Raw genomic sequence first — 24,676 nt, forward strand, 5'->3', positions numbered from 1 at the left:
AGGGATATTAATAACTAGCAGCAGCTACGGCTGATTTCTCTCTCAAGAGGGCTGAGAGGAAGCAGATCCAGTTCTCCTTGACCTCTGTAGGGACTGCTAGTATCCCTTAAGATCTTTATGCAGAGGGGACTGCTGTTTTAAGGTTCTGGGAAAATGCCTGTGGATGGATCTCAATGCCTTTTTAAAGCTCCTGAATTAATGATTTTATTCCAGAATAGGCACACTACTGTTTTAGGGGTAGGGTATGTATACACACAAGTCAGAAACAGGGGAAAATTTTAATCATATTAAAATAGGGAGGAAACTAAAATGCATATACAGAAAATCTCTGCCTTTGGGGGCCACAACTCTGTTGATGTTTAAAAACACAATATCTCTGTTCAACAATGTTTTTTTGCCTTACTAGGTTGATGGTGATAAAATGCAAACACTGAAAACAAGTATGCTTTTGAAATTAGTATTGTATTAAAAATGTCACTTCTAATACAGTAAAGTGACTCAATTAGTGGACTATATCACAACTAAAAACAAAGATACTAAACAAAGGCAATAATAATATGTATTATACCAAAACACCTTCTATTTCAAAATTAGTTGTAACATCCACTTCCACGTAAGTAGCTTTCTAGTAGAAGATATAACACATGGTATAGAGATACCAGACATCATTAGCCATGCATTATCTAATACCTGCTTAACAAGAAAATATACACACAAAAAACTAATAAATTCTGGTCAGTGCTAAATAAGCAAACTCTTGCTCTTAATTACTAACTTCCAAACCCATGGAAAGAAGACAAACCACCACATAAATACAAAGCAAAGATTAATGCCATCATTTTTTCATTTTCTGATGATTTTATGTAACAGTTTGAAGTAATGCCCAAATATTCATATAATAAAAACACATATTTTTTCTCTCAGTTGGCTCATCTGTATATGGAATTGGTAATCCAATGTAAAAAGACCCATTTTGTTTTAACTGTGCTTCAGTTTTCAATCCTCCCATGAAGACACATGTGCAATTTTGGGACTATCTAGGTCCTTGTTAATCTACATTTGGTCCATCAAGGACTGAAGAAAATCAGTAGAAGCTGTTGGTTCCCTCACCCCTGGGACCCTCACCCTACATTGCTCAGCATGTAGCCATTCTCACAGGGCCAGGGCCTTAGGTGTCCTATTCAAACTCAGAGGACTTCAGTACAAAGGGCCTCCCTGGAAACGTGGAGTCAGGACCACTTGGTTCTTTCTACCACTATCCACATGTGGAGTGTAGAAAAATGGCAAGGAGACACGTGAAAGGAAGCAGAGTCCTTGGTTTACACTCCAGCTCACAGGCTCTCCCCCACATACCTGATGCAGTCACCAGGATGCAGTCAGTAACCGGCTCAGCAACGAAATGTCACGCACCTCAGGAATCACTGAAAGTCAGCCTTTACCCGGACACCTGTGTGAAAGGAGGAGAGGCAAGCACAGTTTTAGAGATCCACAATCTTGGAAATTTGCACCTGAGGTTGCTCCAGGTGGAAGATGAAAATGCGAAAGTTGCCAAGGTGACTCTGTGACATGGGCTTATAGACTTCTCTGAATCCCATTGACCTCATCCACTTGAAATACCCCAGCAGCACACCTTGCTTGGAGTGGGAAACTCAGAAAATCTGAGATCCCAGTTAAGCAGGCAAATCTCTTCACCTGTGTGGACCTGAGTACTCCCCACCCTCCAGAAGCCAAGGCCCCCAAGACAGAGAGGGGCAGGGGAAATTGGTTCCTTCAGAACACAAACAACCCCAAAGACAAATATAAGTCACCACTAACATGACAGTTCCATCTCAGGCTATCAGAATGGGTCCCAGTTCTGACTCCTGCCCTGCCCAGCTGTGGGCTTCAGCATGTCACTTCAACCGTCTGAGTCTTGCTACCCTCATTTTTTTTTTTTTTTTTTTTTTTTTTGTAACTTCATCTTAAGTGGGCACCATGGCTGGTTGAACTCTCAGGTTTCTTCCCAGTTCAATGTACTCTCACGCCCTCCCCGCCAAACCCCAGCTAGGATTCTGTGGCTGTGGATTTAGACTGAACCTCTAGGGTCCCAATCCAGGGGGCCAGGGCTCTCCAGGAAATGGGTCTGTAAGGGGGAAAAAAAATCATACTTCAAACAGCCCTAGGATAAGAGAGGGTCAGTAGTAAACAAGCATCACTCTTCATAAATTAGTACTGATACATAGCCAGAACCCTTCAGGGGAAAAAAGGACTCTTTTTTTAAACAGTAAGTTTCTTTCTCTTTAAAGGAAAATTGCCAAGGATGCAGAAGGAAATGAAGATGATCAAAGATGAGGATGTGCACTTCAGTTTGGGTGTGAAGAGAGCCCCCTCCTTTCCCCACTGCCTGCAGCCAGTGGTTTCCCGAGGGAAAGCTCCCCAAAGGCACCCCTTCCCAGAAGCTCTCCGGGGGCCTTTTTCCCAATTTCGGTATGAGCCTCCTCCGGGACACCTAGACGGATTCCCGGGGGTCTTTGAAGGAGGAGGGTCCCGGAAACGGAAGAGCATGCCCACTAAGATGCCGTACAACCACCCTGCGGAAGAGGCCCCTCTCTCCCTCCACTCTGAGGAGAGCAAAAACCAAGGCCCTCCGAGCCTCCCTCTGCTCTTTCCGCAACCCCCGCGCCCCAAGTATGACTCGCAAATGATCGACCTGTGCAATGTGGGCTTCCAATTCTACCGCACCCTGGAACACTTGGGGGGCAAGCCCGTCAAGCAGGAGCCCGTGAAGCCCAGCGCCGTGTGGCCCCAGCCGGCCCCTGCCCCGTTCCTGCCCACGCCCTACCCGTACTACCCCAAGGTGCCCCCGGGGCTCATGTTCCCCTTCTTCATGCCCTCGGCCTCCCCCTTCCCCTTCGGCCGACACACCTTCCTGCCCAAGCAGCCCCCGGAAGCGCTGCTGCCACGCAAAGCCGAACCTCCGGAGAGCGAGGAGACCAAGCAGAAAGTGGAGCGGGTGGACGTGAACGTGCGCATTGACGACAGCTACTACGTGGACGTGGGCGGGGCGCAGAAGCGCTGGCAGTGCCCCACCTGCGAGAAGTCCTACACCTCCAAGTACAACCTGGTCACCCACATCCTGGGACACAGCGGGATCAAGCCGCACGCGTGCACGCGCTGCGGGAAGCTCTTCAAGCAGCTCAGCCACCTGCACACCCACATGCTCACCCACCAGGGCACGCGGCCCCACAAGTGCCAGGTGTGCCACAAGGCCTTCACGCAGACCAGCCACCTGAAGCGCCACATGATGCAGCACAGCGAGGTGAAGCCGCACAACTGCCGCGTGTGCGGCCGCGGCTTCGCCTACCCTAGCGAGCTCAAGGCCCACGAGGCCAAGCACGCCAGCGGGCGCGACAACATCTGCGTCGAGTGCGGCCTCGACTTCCCTACGTTGGCCCAGCTCAAGAGGCACCTCACCACGCACCGCGGCCCCATCCAGTACAGCTGCTCTGAGTGTGACAAGACCTTCCAGTACCCGAGCCAGCTGCAGAACCACATGATGAAGCACAAGGACATCCGGCCCTACATCTGCTCCGAGTGCGGCATGGAGTTCGTGCAGCCCCACCACCTCAAGCAGCACTCGCTCACCCACAAGGTACTGTGGGCTCCGCGGGCCCCGGGGGGGGCACTTGGGGAGCAGGCTCAGAGCCCCGGGTAGGGGAGGGGTGGAGGGGGCCAGGGGCCCTTCGCTGCCCTCCGCTTTGTACTGGAGGGGCAAGGGGTTGCTTCACTGAGTCCTCACCTCCTTCCTCCCCTTAGTTGAGACACCAGCAAGCAAGGGCCTTTCCCATCCAGCCTTCTAGAGTCTAAGATGGGCCTTGAAATAAATAATGTGGCCAGTTTGGAAAGGAGGGTGAGGAAGGCCGAAGGAAACAACAGGTCCTTGTGCTGTTGCTTCTTAGCCTCCTATAAACCCTAAAATTCGGTGTCTGGAAACCTCATCCAGGCCACTAGCACGAGTGTGTTCTTAGGCTTATTTACCCAAAACCAGCTCTGTGCCTGGGATACACTCATCAGAGCCTTCTTCTAAATACTTCTCTTGGTCCTTTGCTGCTGGAGCAGTGGCTACATTTGGGGTTGTTTCTCCCTTCGCTGTGAGAACTGCTTCATAATGCATATGGCTCTGGGTCCAGCAAGGCCTGTGCTTCCTGTAGCAGAGTCCCCAGCTGGTTGCCTGCAGTGCCCTGTGGTGTCTTTTGTGGGAGGCATGAGATAGCATCCTTCTGTTTGCTTTGGTTTTATCTTCCCTGGGCTCAGGTCTTTAAGGGGGAAATACAGGCCCAGGGATCTAAGCTCAGCCTAGACTGCAAGCAGAGCTCTGGAGTCAGGCAGGATGAACTAAGGCCAGGCCCCAGTCGTATCCCAGAAATCTTACCCTGCTAAGCTGACTTGGGTTGGCTTCGAGCTTCCCAGAGAGGAACTTTGCCCCACTGACCTCTACCCTCACACTTTTGACCTCAAGTGGCTTATTGGCAGAAGAGACTTCTAGTAAGCCAGCGTTTCTAAAGCACTCTTTAATTCAGAAAGGTCAGTGGAGGACTTTGCTCAGCCAAGATAGTATCTCTACTCTGCCATAATGAGTTTCATTTGCTAGGCTAGGACACAACATGGGCATGTTTTGGCTCTGCGGCGGAGGTGAAATGGGTGGCTGCCTTGTGGGTAGTATACCAACAGCTTCTGCCCTATCAAAGGCACCTTCCGGACCGGAGGCACCTGCCTAATGCAGGAGCCATCAACAAAGAAACTGTGCTGAGATTCAGCCACAAAGGGGACCATATGCTCATTTCAGGGGCTCCTACATGTATGAAAAGGAGCCAAAGATGCATTTTGGAACACAAAAAAATTCTGTAAGATAGTAGAAAATGAAGTAAAAATGGACAAAACAGCCTGGTATCTGAAATGTCTCATTTGAATTAGGAAGCTAAACACATTTTAATCCACAGTGTCAGCAAACAATGAGAGGTAGTATTTATTGAACACTTGCTGTGGCACAGGTGCTTTACTTCTCATTTGATCCTCATCAACAACTCTAAGAGCTACCTGTGGGTATCTTTTTTTTTTTTCAAGATTTTATTTTATTTATTTGACAGACAGAGATCACAAGTAGGCAGAGAGGCAGGCAGAGGATGGGGGGAAGCAGGCTCCCTGCTGAGCAGAGAGCCCGATGTGGGGTTCGATTCCAGGACCCTGGGATCATGACCTGAGGCGAAGTCAGAGGCTTTAACCCACTGAGCCACCCAGGCACCCCTACCTGTGGGTATCTTTGCTCCAGACTTGCAGATGAAGGCACTGAGGCATGGGACAGTCACCCAGAATCCGGGAGTCCAGCTCTTGAACGCTACTGTCAAGTGTCCCCCTTCTCCTCATTTCCCTCCCTCACTTCTGACAGCTCCCATGGGCTCTCTCTCTCTGTGCTATCACTGATCCTCTTAGTGACACAGACACTTCCTTTGTTCCCCAAGTTGTGTCCAGCCTTCCATTCACTGGAGTTGTAGGCCAGCCTACATGTGAATTTTACTTGGGACACTGAATTCTCTTTAGAGAATTCCAAAACCAGTGATAAGTAGATTCTTCTCCTTGGTTGCAGGATAATAGAATCTTGAGAAGAAAGATGCTGAAGAAATGTTTAAAACCCATCAAGGACATAATTTTTATTAATTTTAAGATTTTAAACTCATGGCTTGAATATACAAAACATTGTTAAAATTCATCTTCTTAGGAGGCCATTAAAATTTAGGTCTCTTCCTTACCATAGATTCATTCTCACCTATAGTTATCTAGACTCAAGAGTATTCCAGCTGGAAGAGTCCCTGATTCTCATGACCCACCACCACATCTTGAGATGAGGGAGAGCCATCACCAGGAAAGGCCATGAAACTTGTCTGAAGTTACACAGCCAATACATGACTGGGCAGAGACCTGGACTCACCCTTGCATGCCATGGGCTCACCAGAACTGAGGGATATTTTCTTATCATGGCCCACATTAAAGAAATGGACATATAGGCAAAGAGACTCAGAGCTAAACTTGGAACTCCTCTCTCCCCAGGTCACTAAGGATACCAGATAATATATGTTTTATAAGGTACAGTTATTAGCTAAGTAACTTGCTATAATCCTGTAACAACCTTAGTTTTAACGCCATCATTTTCCTTTTGTGTTAAGTCCTTTTGTGTTAAGATGGCTTGCAAATGTCTTATCAGGAAAGCACTGTGAGTCAGGAATAGATAATATAATGCTGTGAGTCCCTGGGAGTGCTTTCAACTGAGGGCATTGATGCTTAAGTATTCAAACACTTCTCCATAAACAGCAAGGAAAGTAGAAAGTCTCCTTCTGTCCTGTTTTCTAATTCAGAAAGCTGTCCTCTGCCAAATTTCTCTATAGGACAGAAGCTAGCTGAGCTGAGGCTCCATAGCCAAATCACGTAGAGGTCACCATGACCTGTAGGAGCCCAGGAGACTATTTCAAGAGGTGATTATCCAGTTGTAATTTATTCAAGTGTGCATATGAATTGTTCTTCTGGGGTTTTCAAGTCCATTAATGAGAAGGCAAGGAAACATTGGTTTTCATATGAGAAATGACATTATCACTTGAGGAGATTTTATTTTTCCATTATCAGGAAAGGTGGATTATAGACTCATTTCACATATCATTCCATAGTGCTCTTACCAAAATCCTATGAATGCCCAGAACTGTTACTGTAGAATTAACCCCTGTCGCAGCAGGAACAAGAGTTGTAGCTTTCTTTTCCTCTAAAGTTCTGGCTTAGTTCCTGGTTTTCAGAAAACAAAAAAAGAGTACGTAAGCAACACTTTTCAAGAAAACAGCAATTCACAAGGCTAATGCCACACCATTTGGGACTCCGCATCTGTCACCAAGCTTTTCATGGACTTGTGTGGCAAAGAGAAAAATGAAGACAATAATTCTGATGAAAGAAAGCGAGTTACCTGCTAACCACAGCATGTTTGGAATCTTGCTTCCCTCCAGGGCGTGAAGGAGCACAAATGCGGAATTTGCGGGCGGGAGTTCACTCTGTTGGCCAACATGAAGAGACACGTGCTGATCCACACCAACATTCGCGCCTACCAGTGTCACCTCTGCTACAAGAGTTTTGTGCAGAAACAGACCCTCAAGGCACACATGATCGTCCACTCTGATGTAAAGCCTTTCAAATGCAAGGTGGGAGTGGGCCCCAGGAGGGATATGGGTGGGGAGGACTCAGAAGGTTATGCTAATGCCCTGTGGGGGAGAATCTCTGGGAAACTTTCTACTTGCTTCATCAGTGGGGTCACCCAGGCTCAGAGTAGGTCTGTGGCCAGCCCCACATCTGCTGCTCTGCTCCTCCTTGCACCACTTATGCTCACACCAGGCCTTAGCTGGTCCCTGAGAAGCCTGCCCTGTTTGTCCCACTGTGGAATCAGACTGTGCAGGGGAGGAGGGAGCTAGTAAGGGAGGTCTGAGGATGGAAGGCCCATTTGGGGAATGAGGTTGTTAGAGGGCGAAGGTGATGCAGAGAGTTCCCATTCTAGAAAGGAACAGTTGGGTATAGTCCTCTTCTTACAAGCCAATGAGTAGAATAGAGAAAGGAGTCAGAGAGGCTTCTAGCACTGCCCCTCCCTTCTCATAGCTCCTCTCTTGCCCTCCTGACACTTGGACTGAGCCATGTAATTTGAGGGCAGGTCTCCCAGGCAAGATGAATGAGATTCTGAGGTTAGCCCCTCTGAGGACCTTAGAAATACTTGTTTGGGTCAAGGTGAGAGTAGTCATCTAAAGTGTTTCCCATTTGTTCCTAAGACCATGGAGGGCAAGGACTGAGCACCTTCATTAAAATGTCTGTATCACGTTAACTTGTTGGATTTTTATTTTATCACATGGGAGCTGGAGATTTGTAAAACTCAAGACAATGACTGGTATTACTTAGAAATGCTTGGGTTTTCCAGAATCTTCCCCACTCTTCCCATGCCCTCCTCACATTGTTCCCCTCCTCCACCTCCAGAGTGAGAAGGAATTTTGCTGAGGATTGGGTAGTTTAATTCAAGGAATGTACAGATACGTGTCATCCCCATGGTGAAGAGAGAGCTGAGGGGGAAGGAAAGGGGAATCACAACTTCAGTTAGAGCCTCTCTGTTTGAAATGAAGTTTTTCTTCTTAGTCACTGTGTCTGATGGGGTCCCCATGATATGCTCCATCCATCCAAAGGGCTGTTCCTGCTTTAATCCCTCTGTAGCATGTCCCCTGCCCCCCCCCTTGAAGGAACCCCCTGCGAAGCAAACTGCTTTCCTGTGTTGGCCGCTCCTGGACAGGGTGAGAGGGGTCAGGAACCAGAGCTTCCCTAGACCTGTATGAGCATTCTCTGGAGGTGGGGGAGGGAGGTTTCTCCCTCCAGCCCTTTCCTGCCACCCACTTATGTTTCCCCTCTTTTCCTTCAAGTTCCCAGTGGTTTGAAAGTCAATTTATGTCCATCTTGAGTCATCTGAGCTCAAGGGGGAGGAAGCTGCCTGCAGACGGGGCTACATAATTCATAGTGCCTGGGGCAAAATGAAAATGTGAGGGCCCTTGTTCAAACATTATGAAGAATTTCAAGGTGGTAAACTCAGGACTCTTCTGAGTCGGGGCCTGTGTGACTGCATTGGTCACATGTCCATGGAGCCAGCCCTGACAGCATGAGCCTGGGGATTCCACCTACCTCTTTGCGCTCTCATTAGACACCTTGATTTCCCTCCCACTTCCCCGTGAGCCCTTGCTTTTAACGGAGCTGTTCCTGCCTGCTAGGGGTTTGCTGTCTCCTACAGTGGGGGTGCAAACAGGCACTGTCGGTCACTCCTTATGCATTACACTGAGTTTACTCTTGGGTTTTAAGCACCAACTGGGTTTTCTATCTACCAACCGGTGGCCAAACTTGTACCTTGTTAAAACCTGAAGGGAGTCATGCTTGCTGTCCCTTCCATACATGTTCAGTCCAACCAACTCCCACTTCTACCTCGTCAATTCAGGTCCAGCAGTAGTGGTTAAACCAGGTGGAAAATCTCTCTGAGACAAGGGATATGTCAGGGAGCACAGCAGCAACAGGAAAAGGGCTTGCAGGCTGGGTTTGACCTGGGGACGCAGAGACAGTTCTGTGTGCCTACCTCAAGGGCATCAGAGGAGCCTGGAGGATTTCTTGAACCAGGTGGTATCTGAGGGTTTAGAAGGGTCTCTCTGGTACCAGTGTATAGAAGATTGCACATGGTAGTGCAGACTGGGCCCAATGATCAGTGAGCTAGTCCTGCTCAATGTTTTATGCCCCCCCTCGTCCTCCATCCACCCCAGTGATGGTGCACCATACAGGGCTCAACGGGCACCTGAAGTTCCACTCCATGGTTTAGAAACTCAGTATGACCTCTCCTTGAGCGTGCATTAGGCTCTGGATGTATGCTTATACCACCAGCTTCCACAAAAGAGTCCTGCAGATGAAATACCAGCTCTGAGATGATGTACAGTTTATATTCTTCAGTGGCAGATGGGCCTGTTGTGGGAATGAGATGAGTCATCTGCAGAAACCATCCTGGTTTTCCCAGGAGACCAAACTATGGGACAGGAGGCTGCCTAGGAGAGTGTATCTATCTGTAGAGAAAATAAGTTGTTGTTGAAGAGTATTTTGTCAAACAGTTGGCTCTTTTCCATTCTTAGACATCTCTGAAACAAGAATAGGTGTCAGTCACCTCACTGAAGAGCCTTCTACCTCCAGGAAGGTGTCAGAAGCATCTCCCTTTCCCCATCTCCCTGTCTCATGTTCCTGCCAAGTGCTCCCCTGGTTGGTATCCTCTTTGTGTCATCACCTTTCTTCATTTCAAAGGAATTTCAGCACATGTCTGAGTTTCTAGAGTATGTGACAGGGCTCTGTGTGTTTGTAAACTAGCTCCAGATCCCACTGGAGGACTGGGCCATCTCAAGATGGTGTCCTGCCACGTGCTGGAGGGCCATGTGCTCATCGCTACAAAATTCACAGCCAGTCAGAGATGGGTGGCTGGCTGACTGCATAGTGATGTTGGAGAAGAGACCCAGAAAACGAAACCCAACGTTTCTCACGGGTAACAAGGAGGAGATAGTCTCTTTTCATGATTGGCATGGCTGGAAAAAGAGGCAGACCTTGCTCCAATCATGCTGCAAGAGTTAGCTTTGTCTCTTTGACCCAAAACCTTGTAAAAAGGGGAGATTGTTTAAGTAACAGATTCTACTCTCTCGGGTAAAAATCCTGGCTAACCTAGAAGTCCGGCCCCTGTTATAACCTGGCCTGGCTCTCTCTGGCCCCATGCTCAGTGGACACAGCTGTCCACAGCAAGCAGAACATTCACTCACTGTGAGATTAAGCATTAACAATGGGATGGAAAATCAGAGGAGAGGAAAGATTTTCCATTCTATATTTCTTTTTTTTTTTCCTTAAAAAAAAAATTACTGCCCTTCTGGGCTCTTTTGCTATTGGCTTCACTTTTGGACTCCCTCCTTCTTGGAGCCAGCTGGAGTAGCTCCAAAGACCTGCGCCTGCAGACTTGAGCCATGTTTCACAAATATGCTTCCCAGATTCTGCGTAAGCACGCAGGGGTTGATCGGGATGCTATCCTTGTAGCAGCCACACTCCATAATAGCAAAGAACCAGCTGCCGTCTTTGGGAAACCTGTCCAGGAAAAGCAGCCATCCAGAGTTTCCGGGACAAATTCTCCTCTGAGATGGGTGAAGCCGGGAGCTGCCTAAGCTATGAGTCACCAGGTCATCTGCAGCCTCATCTGAGGCAGAGGCCTGAAGGCGGAGGGCAGAGTTGATAGAAGAGGAGGAGGTCTCCTTGGAAAGGGTCCCCACCGCCTTTGCCACCATGGCTCTGCTCCCTGTTCCAGCTCTTGGAGGCCTCGTGGGGGACAAACCAGTGGGGGACATTTAGGGGCCCAAAAATTTGGGTCAGGGCTCTCAGACTGGCATGGAGAGGGTTAAGGCAGTGACCAGATAGCAGCCTTTTGGCAGCACAGCCCTCCTCAGCAGAAGGAAGGATATAGCTGTATGAACTGCCTGCTTCACAATGCCTCACATGTCCCCAGGGGCCCGCCTGCAAATAGATTTCATCTTGCTTTCTCTTGTACTTTTCAAAGCTTCCTGTTTTCTCACGGTCCTTTTGGACAGTTTACAGTCTCTCTCTCCCTCCCTCCCTCTCTCTCCCTTTGAGGAAAGGAACACCCTTCTTATTAAAAGAGAGAGAGAGAGAAGAATGTAAGGGAAGGGCAGCTGAGCAGAGGCCATTCTCCTCAGCTGCAGGCTTCGGCTCTTTGACCTTTTCTCTTAGAATAGGAAAACACAGGCTTCCTGGTGCATCTCAGTCCTCAGGCTCAGAGTAGCTGGTTGGCACGAAGTGGCGTGCCTCTTCTTGGCTCTGCGGGCCTCTGGCCCAGGGCGGCCTGCTGCCATCACCTCGTCTCTGCACGCAGCCGGCTTCTTGGTGTCGCTGGCTGTCCACATTGTCACTGCAGCTCACGGGAAGTGGCCTGAGGTGCCTCCAGGCCCTGGACAGGGAGGGAAGGGGTATGAGGAGGCCAGAATCTGGATAAGTGAACTGGGCATCGGCCAGTTATTAAAAGGGCTGAGGATTGGGGAGCCACGGAAAGGGCTCTCCCAAAGGCTGCAATTCAGGATGAATCTTCTCTTTCCAACCACATTTCTCAGTGTGGGGTCAGACACAGTTCCTTCCATTTCTGTATGCCTCAAGTGACCTGGCGACTGTTTACTCAAAGGACTCCTTACTTCGTCCTCCTGTTAATATTTCCTCCAAATAATTGGTTTAAAAAACACTCTTCTCTCTAAAGATCTCTTGATTTCCAGAATGTGAGAGACTACTATGTACATGATAATGATGCTAATATTTACTGTTTAGCAAGCCCTTTACATGAATTATCTCATTTGATCCTTACAACAACCTTCATAAGAAACTATTATAGTCCTCGACATTTTACAGAAGAGAAAATGGAGCAAGTTCTCTCTCCTTCTGTGGTCTCACCATCGCCTCTCTGCTCTGCTGTCTCCAAACCTAATGATTCATGCAACCCAGTTTTAAAGAATGGTTCAAAACATTTGTTCCAATTTTCCATTAAATGTTGAGGTCCCCCTCCATTTAAAAAGTAAAGATAAAAGTGGGTCTTTGATGAAAAAGCTGAGATTTGAAGTCAGAGGCACATGAATACCCTTCATTAGAACAACTAAGAGTTCAGGAGGGGCAGACCCATTGAGATGACCACCCGCACCATGAAATCTGAGACTTCACCATTCCAGGAGCTTCCTGTATTGACAGCCGCCCTAATTTAATCCCCCACAGACCTTGGCAGGAGATGATTCAGCAAGTCTTGACGTGGGTAAGCTCTTAGCCACATATCTCATGATTATAAGGGGCCTAGACATAGACTGACTGCATTTCCCAGGAGAAGAAACTAGCATTTTGGTTATCCTCCCCGACTCTTCTTCTTTCTTCCCGTCTACTTCCCCTTCTCTACTGTAATGACTCTTCTTGGAGCTCACATCTCAAACCCCACCCAAGGGTGCCATCTTCAATTCACCCTGTTCATTTTCTCTGGCCTCTTTTCACTAACAGGGAATGAGGGGACTCTGAATTTCACAGACATAAAGTACCTTCTACAATCATCTATTGTCATGTGAGGATGGCCTTCTGAGAAAGAAAAAGAGGCCAGATATTCTGGACAAGGACCAAAGGGTTTTGTGGAAGGGTCAGAAGTTGAAAGGAAGAAGTTAAGGGTTTCTACCACAGAGGTGTGAATAGTGTCTAGTATCTCAGGTCCTGAGTACTCATCCCTATCTATCCTTCTCCCACTAGGGATTCTGGTTTATGAACTAGTGTGTATAGGGCTTATACGCATTTTAGTGGGAGAAAGGAAGAGATTTGGTGATGGCTGCTTTTTGGAATTTTTGCATGGGGTAGTGATACTTTCCTGACTTGTTTGCTTCTTCCTGCAACTAAATACTTAGGTATTTATTAGTGTTACTGTGTGGATAACTCTGTGCTTGATCCTGAGGCTGACCACAAAGAAAAGGAAGGTACCCCTTGCATTTCAGAAAATAACCTAGGGCTCCTTTAGTGCCCCAGACATCTTTCTGAGTTGACACACCCTCCTTCAACCCTGCAAAAGCTTTCCATTGGTGGGCCTGATAGACTACCATAAACCATGAAGTGTAACTCTGATATGTAAATGGTTAACTTTACCAACAGCACAGAAATAAGTCTCCTCTACCAGTCATTCTCAGATAATATGGCTGACCAGTCATCCCATCCCCCACTGTGGATCTTCCCCAAAGCCATATGCTTTGAGTTCAGGGGACAATATCACTTTAATGTCCTGATATACTCTTGTATCACTAAAAATGTCCCACGATGTTTAGGAGTGAATGAATTGAGTCAGAAAAGCATTATGGTAGAAACACATTGGGCTATGTTAAAGGATCATAAAACATGGCTTGTTTAAAGCTAAGAAAGAATGTGGAAATTACTTATCAGTAGCCATTCTGGTGTGTACATACCTCTCTGTGTGTTGGGGTGGGAGTGAGTTGGGTTGGGGAATGGGAAAGGGAAGTGGGACCTCAGAGTAGATGAACTGCATTATTCCTCTGACCTTCAAGTCACAGTAGCTGTGGCAACAACAAATAGCTGGTCATTATCACAACGGTGATCACTGTGTTGCCTGTAGATTAAGTTTGAATAAAGTCCCCGAAAATAATGAAGAGATTTTATTCTGTATGAACACAAAAACAAACAGCACCCTATACATTCCTCAAGGTTAGGCTAAAATTCCATCTCCTTTATAAAAACCCTTTCAGACAAGTCCAGCTTCTAATACCTTAGCAACTAGAGATAGTAACTAAACGCAGAATCTCCCCTTTATAGGAGCCAAGTCCAGAAGGCACCCATCTCTTCAATTTTGTCTGGATTAAACTACCATGAGACCCATTCAAGCTTGGACTAGTAGAGTAGTCTAATCTTGCAGCCTCCTGCTCATTTCCTCCTATGTGTTTTATGCTTAACCACCCAGGGCCTGTGCTGTTTTCAGATCTTTTGCTGCAACCTCACCCCAAGTAATCAGGAACCATCCCACAAACCAAAGGAGATCAATCTTTTTCTAAAAAGACTCATGAGTGGAAATACCTAATACAGAATCTCTAGACTTAAAGCTTGCTTTCCTCCCTAGCCAGGAGGGAGAACTAGATAAACTAAGCTAAGCTAATAAACAGTACTGTACCAGAACTTCCACACATGTGCCAAGCTGAGTCACAGATTGATTCATCTTACCAAATCGTCTCTACTGAGAATAAAAGAAAGCAAGTGTCCGTCCCACAAGTAGGGCTTCTCCCCGGGACATTAAAATGAGACCAACACTCCCAGCCATTTCCCTCTTGGGTCACCTTTTCCCCATGAATGTGGGGTGCAGATGCTCTGAATACCGAGCATGGGACACCAGTATGTCAAATTCATTCTTGCCAGTAAGGATGTTAAAAGGGAAAAAAGTACTTAAAACCCCCAAATATGAATCATTTACAAATACAGAACCAATTAGTTATTATCCATGCGAGGATTGTCTGCGACAGAGTTGTCATCCCAGCTGGCTGTCTCTTACCACCCAGCATTCTTTTCGGCTGGCCTCCCAAGGTCACTGTTAGGTCTACCCATTTTGCAGGGCCAGCTTAACTCTCACTTCCAAGGCTGCCTGAATGAAACAGTGCCTTCATTAATAAACATTCCATTCAGAATCCACAACACTGTCCCTGAAAATATCTCTCTGTGAGAAAGGAAAACTGGGGTCAGCTCAGGGGACACTGTACCCCAAGACCTCTCTCCAAGCCATCTCTCCCCTCATCTCAGTGCCCTCACAACATGGGCCTCCGAGGTTGGAGAGGGAAGGGAACCGTTGCTCCCTTTACTCTGGCCTTAGCACAGACAGAAAACCTTCTTTCTCTTTTTCTCAGCACAGCCAAGGAAGGGCTGGATTCTCCAAACCCTTCTTACAAAAGAAGTTGGAGAACCACCATTCTAACCCAACACATATCTGCACTTTGTTGGAAAAAGAAATGACAAAAGGACAAAAAAGAAAGGAACAAATAAAACACATTTACTTTTTGTATAGCTGAGATAATATTTTCAGTACTTCAAATCTCTGCGCACAGACAAGACACATTCCTTCCTTTAGGTCTTTATTTGTTTCTTCTAATTTTGACACCCGTCCCCACAAGAAGCCAATTAAAAAATTAGAAAGACATTGCACGATACAGTCTAACAAAAAAGTTATGTTGAGGGGACACAGGATGGTGTGGTGTTTGACCATATGGCCTCTGGTGGCTAGTGGCCTTAGTTCATGTTCTCAGCTCCAGCACCCATTAGCTGTGTGCCTTGGCCAAAGTGCCTTCATCCCTTGTCCGTCTGCAAAATGGGAGTGATAATAGTACCCAACTCAGGGGACTGATGTGGGAATTAGATGTGATACTCTACAGCGCACTTGGGACAGTATCTTCCATGCTATAATGCTCCATAAGCATTAAACAAGCAATCATATACTTACTCTTAAAGTGAAGCATACTTGGAGACTTGCTTTTCAGATCAGCCCTTCTCCTTTTCTACAGCTTACATCAAAATGAAGCTATAATAGGTTTGCGAGTTTTGCCTTATGTTTAATGTAATAGGGACACAATCTCAGGAGTCCATCCCTACCGGCTTCCCCTCTGAGCCTAGGCACCATCCAGGCCCTCCCTGATGTCACTGGGGACCTTTCACTTGGAGGTCACTTCAAATGCCAGGATCCCCACAAAGTCAAAGCACGTCCATTCTTACTCAGGCCCGGGAGTGGGATCATCTGGCAGGGCCCACTGCCACAACTGACCTGTCTTCCCCTCATCATTGTTTCTGACAGCTGTGTGGAAAGGAATTCAACCGGATGCACAACCTCATGGGTCACATGCACCTGCACTCCGACAGCAAACCCTTCAAGTGTCTTTACTGTCCGAGCAAATTCACCCTAAAGGGGAACCTGACACGCCACATGAAAGTCAAGCATGGGGTAATGGAGCGGGGTCTCCATTCTCAAGGTAATCTCTCCTCCAGGAAGCACCCAAGGCTGCTGAGACCAGTGGATAACAAAAGGGAGCTGAATTTGTTTTTAGGAGGCTTTACTTGGGGGGCTATTCCTATTGTTGAAAAGGGATCATAATTTTCAAGACACAGCAGAGAAGGAAGAGGCTTACAACATGACTATAACAAATATAGTGCCACTATCTGAAGGTAGTATGTAGAAGTGAATTATAGAGGAGAAATTGGAATATCAGAATGATGCCAGTCGGTACCGTTTTTAGTTTTGGCTCTTGACACCACATCAGGTGTCTTGGCTCCTTCAATATTTCAACAACTCAGGGTGAGAGGAACTTCTATTACCCCCATTTTACAGTTGGGAGGCTTCATGATTTTCGCAAAGCTGCTCAACTCAAAAGGGGCAGAGTCAACATTTGAACACAGACCTTTCCAACCCTAAAGGCTTTAGTAGGTCCTTTTCATCGCTCTGCAGTTAAAGAACATGTGATTTTTCTTTCCTTTCTAAGAAACAAGTCTGTAAGCTCCTCATTGGCAGAAGTGTGTGTGTAGCAGGCTAGGTCTCCTGCGTTCACAACCAGAGGCACCCAGGGACAGTTTTCCTGCTTGGTGGGGCTAACTGGCCAGTATGCAGAGCAAGCACCACCGCCTCCCACACTGAGGCCTCACTGAACTGATAAAACAGTCTTACCTCTTTCATTTTCTCACTCCCACGCCTTTAGCCTCGAAGAGTCTGTGTTCCCGATCTGCTAAATTCAGCAGGTTGCTCTCTAGTTCCTTAATCAACTGGTCCTTCAACAGACAGGCAAGAAATGCACTTCTATTCCAAACAGCACACTACATGCTGACGAAGAGACTGGGGAAGTGAGACCATCTTTGCTCCCTGGAAGGTCCATGTATGGGAGAGCACACACACAGTGATGTAACCTTCGAAATCCTATGACCTGCTGTTTTCTGATACAGCTGTGATGACAGCACAGACTGTTTGTGCCCACAGTTTCACAGACTAGCCTGTGTTAGTCCCGTTTTATATGAGGAGACCAAGACCAAGAGGCGTTATAAAGCGTTCGATGTCCAACACCGAGTCTGAAGGCAGAACTGGGATTCCAACTGCCAAATTTCTGAATGAAGCCAGTGCTCCCTACACTAGGTGAACACGTGGGGTGATCCATTCATGTTAGCTGCTTCTCCTTCCCCTTCTCAGAGGTGGTCAAATAGGCACACGTATTCATAAATATGATATTCATATATACCCACAGCATGAAACAGAACGATTATAGTTTTTCTGGTTTTCATGGCACCCACTGAGCTCACACTGCTCCTGGCTGACAGGGAGCTGTGGCCATCGCAAAACAAAGCCTAGAGTTTATGCAAAAAACCCTGAAAAAATTCTGGTTAAAAAACAAAAGCCGTTTTCTTTCTCCAAACTGGTTTTCTCCTGAATTATTCTTTGCATCTCTAGCTGTCTGAGCCAATTTCCAACATAGGCCTGGATTTTTCCAGAAGGTGAAGTTTGTTCAATCACTGGGGCTGGGGACAGAAAGCAATGAGGAGACAGTCCTCCATTTGAGAGCCTAACCTGGTCACTGTATCTTACCCCAATTGGGGTCTTAAATCCTAAAAGGCACCTAACGACTCTGTCATTCTTTTGGAAAAATAAAGAGGATCACTATATATCAGAGAGATGCTTTGAAAGTTAAGACTTTCAACAATTTTAATGTTTTCATCTACAAAAGGTGTTAGCACTTTTTCACTCTAGTGTTTGAAATGGCTCAAAAATCATGAGTCAGATTAAAAAGATCCTCCCTGTGCCCCTTATATGATCAAAGCTATAGACATCTCCATTGCCTGACAATATCATAAGGCAGGCTGAGTTGGACTTTTGTCTCCTTTCTGTGCCCCCACCCTGGACGCCTGATTGTCCCCACCTCCTCCTCAGGGCCTGGCTGCTGGCTTATCAGGAGCAGAGACCTTCAAGATCAAACCAGGCGGAGCCTTACCATGTGTTTGTTGGCTCCTGAAAAATCCCTCCCTGCAGGGCCCTCAAAATGAAACTCAGAGTGAGAGCCTTTCACAGGGCTGTGCCCAACAGCAGGGATACTCATGGTTGGACACGGGGGCTTTGGATCTCTCTGTGCCCTCTCTATCCTATTTCTGTTCAGGGGCCTGGTTATGGAGTGGCCTCCTTGGCCCCAAGTGGTATATATATATTTTTCAAGATGAAAATATCTTTCTTACAGTTTTAACTTTTTCTCATGGCAAAATATATGCTCATGGAAAATAATGAGAAATGTATTAGAAGTGAAAAGAAAAAAATGTCAGAATCACCTAATGTTTGAGATTTTGACATAAACCCTTCCAGCTATTTTTTGATGAAGATAGATAAAATTGGGACTACACTATAAATATATATGTATATGACAAATGTGTTTTTTACTTAAAATACATAGAATACCTTTTCATCACTACTAGTAGGTCTCTATATCTTCTACACATGGTTCATGTTATTATGTCTCTAAATAAACCTCTATCATTTCAGTTTCACTGTAAAAAAAAAAATGTGGTGATGAACATCCTTATGCATTTTGTGCACCTGTCTGACTATTTTCATAGTTTCAATCCTCAATGGTATAATTGCTAAGTCAAGCTATGCTTATTTTAAGCTTTTGGCACGTGTTGCCCAATTTACCTTAAAGGAGTTATACTGATGTAAACTACATCTGTAACAAGGCCCATCTGTCCACAGTCTTACTGGGAATTTACTTTTATTTATTTTTATTTTATTTTAATCTAGTTTAATTGTTTTAAGTAGGCTCCACACCCAGTATGGAGCCCAGTGTGCCGCTTGAACTCATGACCTGAGCTGAAATCAAGAATGGGACGCTTAATGACAGAGCCTCCCAGGCGCCCCTGGGAATTTGTTTTTAAAATGTAAAATCAAACTATACTAAATGGCCCTGGGTACCATGCAATGACCCATTTTCACAGCTTTTCCTGGGGCCTGAATATTACTTTTTATTACAGGTTTTGGAAGGGGGAGAATTGCCCTGGCCCAGACAGCGGGAGTACTCAGGAGTCTGGAGCAGGAGGAGCCCTTTGACCTTTCCCAGAAGCGTGGGCTGAAGGGGCCAGTGTTCCAGTCAGATGGGGAGAGCGCCCGGGGCAGCTCCTGCCATGAGGAAGAGGAGGAGGACACCGGCTGTGAGGTGGGAGGAGACAGCCCAGGTCTGGCCCCCCAGAGCAGGCAGCCCTGCACACCCCACAATCTACCCACGCAGCCCGAGCAGGCTCCCAGGGCACTCAAGGACACCTGCGAGGAGGAGGAGGAGGAGGCCGAGGCTGAGGAGGACAAGCCAAAAGGAGAGCACCAGGAGAGGAGCAAGGACAGCCTCGGGGCAGAGGGCAGCCAGGAGAGAGAATTGGCCGGGAGAGAAGAGTGTCTCCGCCTCAGGGCTCTGCAGAGTGCCCGGCGGGGGCCCTCCTTTTCTGATTACTTGTACTTCAAGCACCGAGATGAGAGTTTAAAAGAATTACTGGAGAGGAAAATGGAAAAACAAGCAGTGCTTTTAGGTATCTAAGTGGACAGTTTTAAAATTGCATTTGGAAAATGAGAACTAGGCAGCTCAAATATAACTTTCTGCATGAGCTGTCATTTGCTGGAGATCGGCGAATGGTGCAAATCTTTACAAATGGCTCAAGACTACATGACTGGGGGTTTATCCTCAGTCATGTAAATGCTTCTCAGGTCTTTCCCTGGGCCCTTGGTTTCTAACACCCATGCAGGGTCCTCTTCAGTGCTATTTTACACAACTCCACTATAATAGACTGTCCATATTCTAGATACCTAATTGCAAGCTGATGCTGAGGTGCTTTTCAGAAATTCTATTTTCCTTTGACTAATATGCAATACATGGTAAATTTCCTTTTAGTTGCAAAAATATGGTGCTTGATATGTTACCTTATTAATGATGATTTAGTTGAATGTGTGGAAGTAATAATCTTTTTCTAGATAGATAAAAATGTTAGTAGTTGTATATATGAAAATCACCTTTATTAAATAAGCCAACATACCAGAGACGACAAGGAGAGTGAGGTATTGAAGAGGATATTCTCAAGTAATTGGTGCAGATATAAGAGAGAAAGTTCAAGAAAATACGAATTTTAGCTAATGGAAAACCAGCAGTACTTAGATTCCTGCCTGAGTCTGCCTCATTTGGCATCAGCTCACTTCATTAGATGTGGCATTTGGAGCATATTTTCAGGGGCCCCCAAAGTGGTCAGCACCTGCAGGCTAACCTCTTGTGTCCTGAGTAGAGCTCCCTCCTGGAGATCTTGCTCTGAGGCCCTAGGCCCCATAAAGTAACTGCAGAAGTTGTTGCCTTAGGAGCACTGGATTTCTCCTCAGCACTGGAACTAGGGGTGTGGGGAGGAAGCCTAGCCATCTAAGTGCTGCTTATTTAGACTGTCAGAATAGCCATCAGCTCATTACTGCTAAGGGAGATGCTGGATTGTGTTCTCAATGCTGCCAGCACGTTAGAATCATCTAGGGGAACTTCAAATATATATATCAATGCTGAGGCCTCAACCTCTGAGATTCTGATTTAGTTTGGCCTAGACTGGATCCCCAGCTATGGTCTTTTCTAAAAGTCTTCCCCAAATGATTCTTCTGTGCAGGAAGATTGAGAAAGACCTACTGGGCTAATAGGGTGATTCCCAAGACCCCTCCTTTGGGCTCCATAAATATGTGTTTCTGGCTTCAGACTCATTAAAATACAGAGCAGGAGACCTTGAAATCATACTGCTAGCTTAGGGCTTCTTACCTGATCTGGAAGAGCCTCACAAGGACACAGACACACGTATGTGTGCATGCGCGTACGTGCGCGCACGCGCATGCGCGCGCACACACACACACTGTAGAAACACACACTCTTTTTATTAGAAGATGATGCCTGTGATGTTTATGGTCACCTAATATGTTTAAAAATACATAGCCAACCTACAGTGACTCATTATCTCTCCCTAGATGCTTGAATCATGATTCTAGTAGGTGGCAATGACTGTCCTGGGTGGGTCGAACCCAGCTGTAGGCTTTCCTTAGGCACGGCTGCCAGGTAAAGCAGGGGTCAAGGGACATCGCAGACTGACCATAAGCAGTAACCCTCTGGTACTGTCTAAGTAAAAACTGCCTCTTGGTTAGTAGTTTCAACTCTTACTGATAGAGCTAGGTACTGTTGTGTTGCTTTCTCTCCTCCTAAAGTTCCAGTACATTCCTTGAGAAGACCTGGCCCATCTCTGATGGCTGGATGCCAGCTTTTTCTCTTGGCCAAGTGTTCCCCCTGAGCCTCATCACTTCTAATCATCCCCACCCCCCACCCCTGCCCTCACTTGCGCTTTGTCAATCCCTGACACATTTCCCCTGCCCCCTTGCCTAAAGCTCTTTCTTTTCAACCTCACCACCACCGCAAAGTGCCAAAGCTGTTTGGGTTTCCTACCCACTCATCTCCTGAGGTCAGGCTCCCACAAAGGGATGCTGAAGGGAATAGTGTGGGTTTCTGTGGGTACAAACTAATTCTATGCCGGGAAAATGTACCAAGTCCTCAGAGGCATGGCTTGCCTTCTGTTCATTATTAATATAGCTCATTAGTGCCTCTGGTAAAATCATGCAGGAGGCTGGCAACATGGTCTGTGAGGCCTCCAACTCTCAGTGTCCTGTCACAAGTTCATTCTCTCAGTAGCCTATAGTAATTGAAGACAGACTTCCATGGTGCTCTGGGTATGCCTTGCCAGAACCAGGAAATCTAGATTACCAAACTCTAGTCTTTTCCAACCAAATGAATCATGTGAGAATGTTCGAGGATCAAGTTTATGTTGAGATGGAGAGAGTATGGTCTAGAATGGTGGTTTCCAAACTGGATCAAGGAGCCAGAGGTCTCTCTTAGGCCCCTCCAAAGCTGCTAGGGGAGAAGGAGACACTCTCAGCTCCCACACCCATTGCACTCAAAGTGGCTCACATTTCATCTGTTTCTCATGTTAGCCTTCCAAGTAAAATTTCATTTTGAGGGAGAAAAAAGATGTCTAAGAAAAGTAATTTAAAAAGTGTGAGGAAGTATATTATAAAGCCTGTTTTTAGTTCTTGACTCTGGGTATGAGAGACTTAATTAGATCTAGCCCGATGGTAAATATACACTGACTTTGTAAGAATTAAGGCTAAATCTTGGTTTTGTATGATATTGAGTGACCAAAATCCTGATTTGCCTGGACCAACCCTGGTTTATAACTCTGCCCCAGGATAATTACTAAGAGCATCACCTCAACTCTCAAAAGTATCCCAGTTGGGGTGCTGAATTCTATGAACACCCATGCACAAGTGCAGAGTGAAGGGAAGGTTTGGCCAACCTTGCCTACTGGGCTAATGAATAAGAATGCAAACCTGAAGGACAGCACATGGGGATCATCCCGAGAGAATTCAGGGTAAAACCATCCAAGGCTATCAGCTCTCTAAGGGCAAGGGCAGCATAACATTCGCCTTCTTGTGACACTCTGAAAATAGGTCACTACCGAACGCTCTCCAGGATTTTAACCGCTGTCACTCTGAAACAGCCAACTGACTAGCCAAGTGGCATATTTTTCTTTTATCCTTTTTCTTCAGGCCTATGATTACCTCCCCGTTTTTGCCTTCTAATTCCTTCCATTCTTTCTTTAAAAAAAAAAAAATTGACTCCCCATTGGCCATTAGACTGAGGCTGATCGTTCATAACCCCACAAGGGTAACTGGAATATTTGTATATGAGTAGCTGCGTGAGAAAGTCCAATGTGCATACTGTATTTATTAAGCCCGAAAGGCATTTAATAAAATATTAACATTGCATTTTGAATCTTGATCTTTGCTTTGCTAGAACAAAATGTAACAGAGCTAACATTTAAAAATCCTTCACATATTTGGACAATATTACACCAAATGTTGATTTTGTACAGAGCTCTGGCTTGCTATTTAAATACTAAAACTCCAAGTATGTAGTACCCCAAGTTGTGAATATCGCTTTCTGCTTCAGTGAAAAAGCAGTTTACCTGAAAATAGCATGTAACCTATATTTTGTTAATTTAAGCAAATAAAGACATGTTGAAAAGGCTGAGTCAATTATTTGCACATACCTGAAATTTTGCAAGGAAGCTACGATTATCAGTGTCTCACTCCTGCCCTTATCCCTTTTGCCAGAGTGGTTCCTTTTGGAGCTTCAACCCCAGGGATATACAGATTTTGGAGTCTCCCTGTCTCAAGGCTTCAGAAAGGATTCATGAACCTCAGACAATCTGCAGGAGGGATGACACCTTCCTCATCCTCTTTTTCTTTCCCATTCAGAAAAACTAGCTCTAGAAGGGTGTTATGAGGAAGCAGGAAGTGAGCAACAAGATGGCCTTCCTCTGTGTCAAGTTCTTTGTAGGATAAAGTTGAACCAAAAGGCCATGTACCATACTGGACATGAGCACCAATTCTGGTGTCAGCTTCCTGGGTTCAAAGCCCAGCTCTCTTGCAATCTTTGACCAGTTTGTGAACCTCTCTGTGCCTCTGTTTCCTCACCTGTAAAATGGGATTAGGAACCTTCCTCACCAAGTTGTTTGTAGGTTAACTGAGTCAATTGTGCAAGACACCTGAAAAGTGCCTGGCTCATGGTGCAGCTGTGTAATAATTCACCGTTAACTGTCTCCAGCAAAGTGGCCAGAAGACAGAACACTCAGCTCTTCTTCTCAGCCTACAAAGCTGTGTTGGCCAGGAAAGTCCCCAATTCTGAGAGTGCTTCACTTTTAAACATCATACACTGTTCTATGCCATTCATGGTGCCAGGTGATCACACACTTGATTTTATTCAAACCTCACACAACCCTGAGAGACAAATGTTGTTATTTCCATTTTACTGATGAAGAAATGGAGGTTCAGCAGAGTGAAATAAGTAGCTCCAAACAACTTGCCTCCAAAGCCTGTACCGGGTTGGTTTCTTTGGAAGTAGATGATGAGACAAATCTGGGTGCAAGATGTTTACCAGGGATTAGCCCTGGTGAAAAGAAAGGGGAGGAGAGAAGGCTGAGTAAAGAGAGAGGACAAGCTGTGATACAGGCCTGACAAAGGCTCACTCAACATAGCAGATGGCTCACAGCCATGACTGGCCATCAGAGTTGTGCCATGTTGGGTAGAGATGCTCAGGGCTTTGCACAGCCTTCTTGCTCATTTATGAGGTATGGGCTGCCCTGGAAAGGGCACAGCCTCAGACAGTGTGACTCTGTAGCAGGGACAGACCCTGAAGGAGCCAGTGGCTAGAGGCTGTCTACTGACCAACAGCTCCATACAAGCCCTTCCTTGGAGACACACTGCTTGCCTCATCCCTGTGTCTACTACAGTCTACCCCTTGCATTACTCCAGTACACTCGTCCATGTGCATTCATGGAATATCTCCTCAGGGATACCAGTGGGCTTCTCTTTCTGAAGGAAAACTTAGAAGAGGAAGATGAGTAGGATAAACTTTAGCCCTCACTGTTGTCATTAGTC

The 24,676-nt window shown here is 46.2% G+C and overlaps 1 protein-coding gene across 2 annotated transcripts in view; it reads left to right on the plus strand.

Moving 5' to 3' along the window:
• ZNF366 (zinc finger protein 366) overlaps window positions 1-23,272 on the plus strand; it is a 67,722-nt gene extending 44,450 nt beyond the window's left edge. For both annotated transcript variants that reach the window (XM_044267391.1, XM_044267399.1), the window contains exons 2-5: window positions 2,286-3,631; window positions 7,023-7,214; window positions 15,962-16,136; window positions 19,159-23,272. In XM_044267391.1, the coding sequence (XP_044123326.1) occupies window positions 2,300-3,631; window positions 7,023-7,214; window positions 15,962-16,136; window positions 19,159-19,712 (2,253 nt within the window). In that variant the 5' untranslated portion in view covers window positions 2,286-2,299 and the 3' untranslated portion in view covers window positions 19,713-23,272. The remainder of the gene's footprint in view (window positions 1-2,285; window positions 3,632-7,022; window positions 7,215-15,961; window positions 16,137-19,158) is intronic.
• Window positions 23,273-24,676: the final 1,404 nt, after the last annotated feature.

Source organism: Neovison vison, chromosome 1 (genome assembly GCF_020171115.1).
Source record: "Neovison vison isolate M4711 chromosome 1, ASM_NN_V1, whole genome shotgun sequence".
NCBI classification, from domain to species: domain Eukaryota; kingdom Metazoa; phylum Chordata; class Mammalia; order Carnivora; family Mustelidae; genus Neogale; species Neogale vison.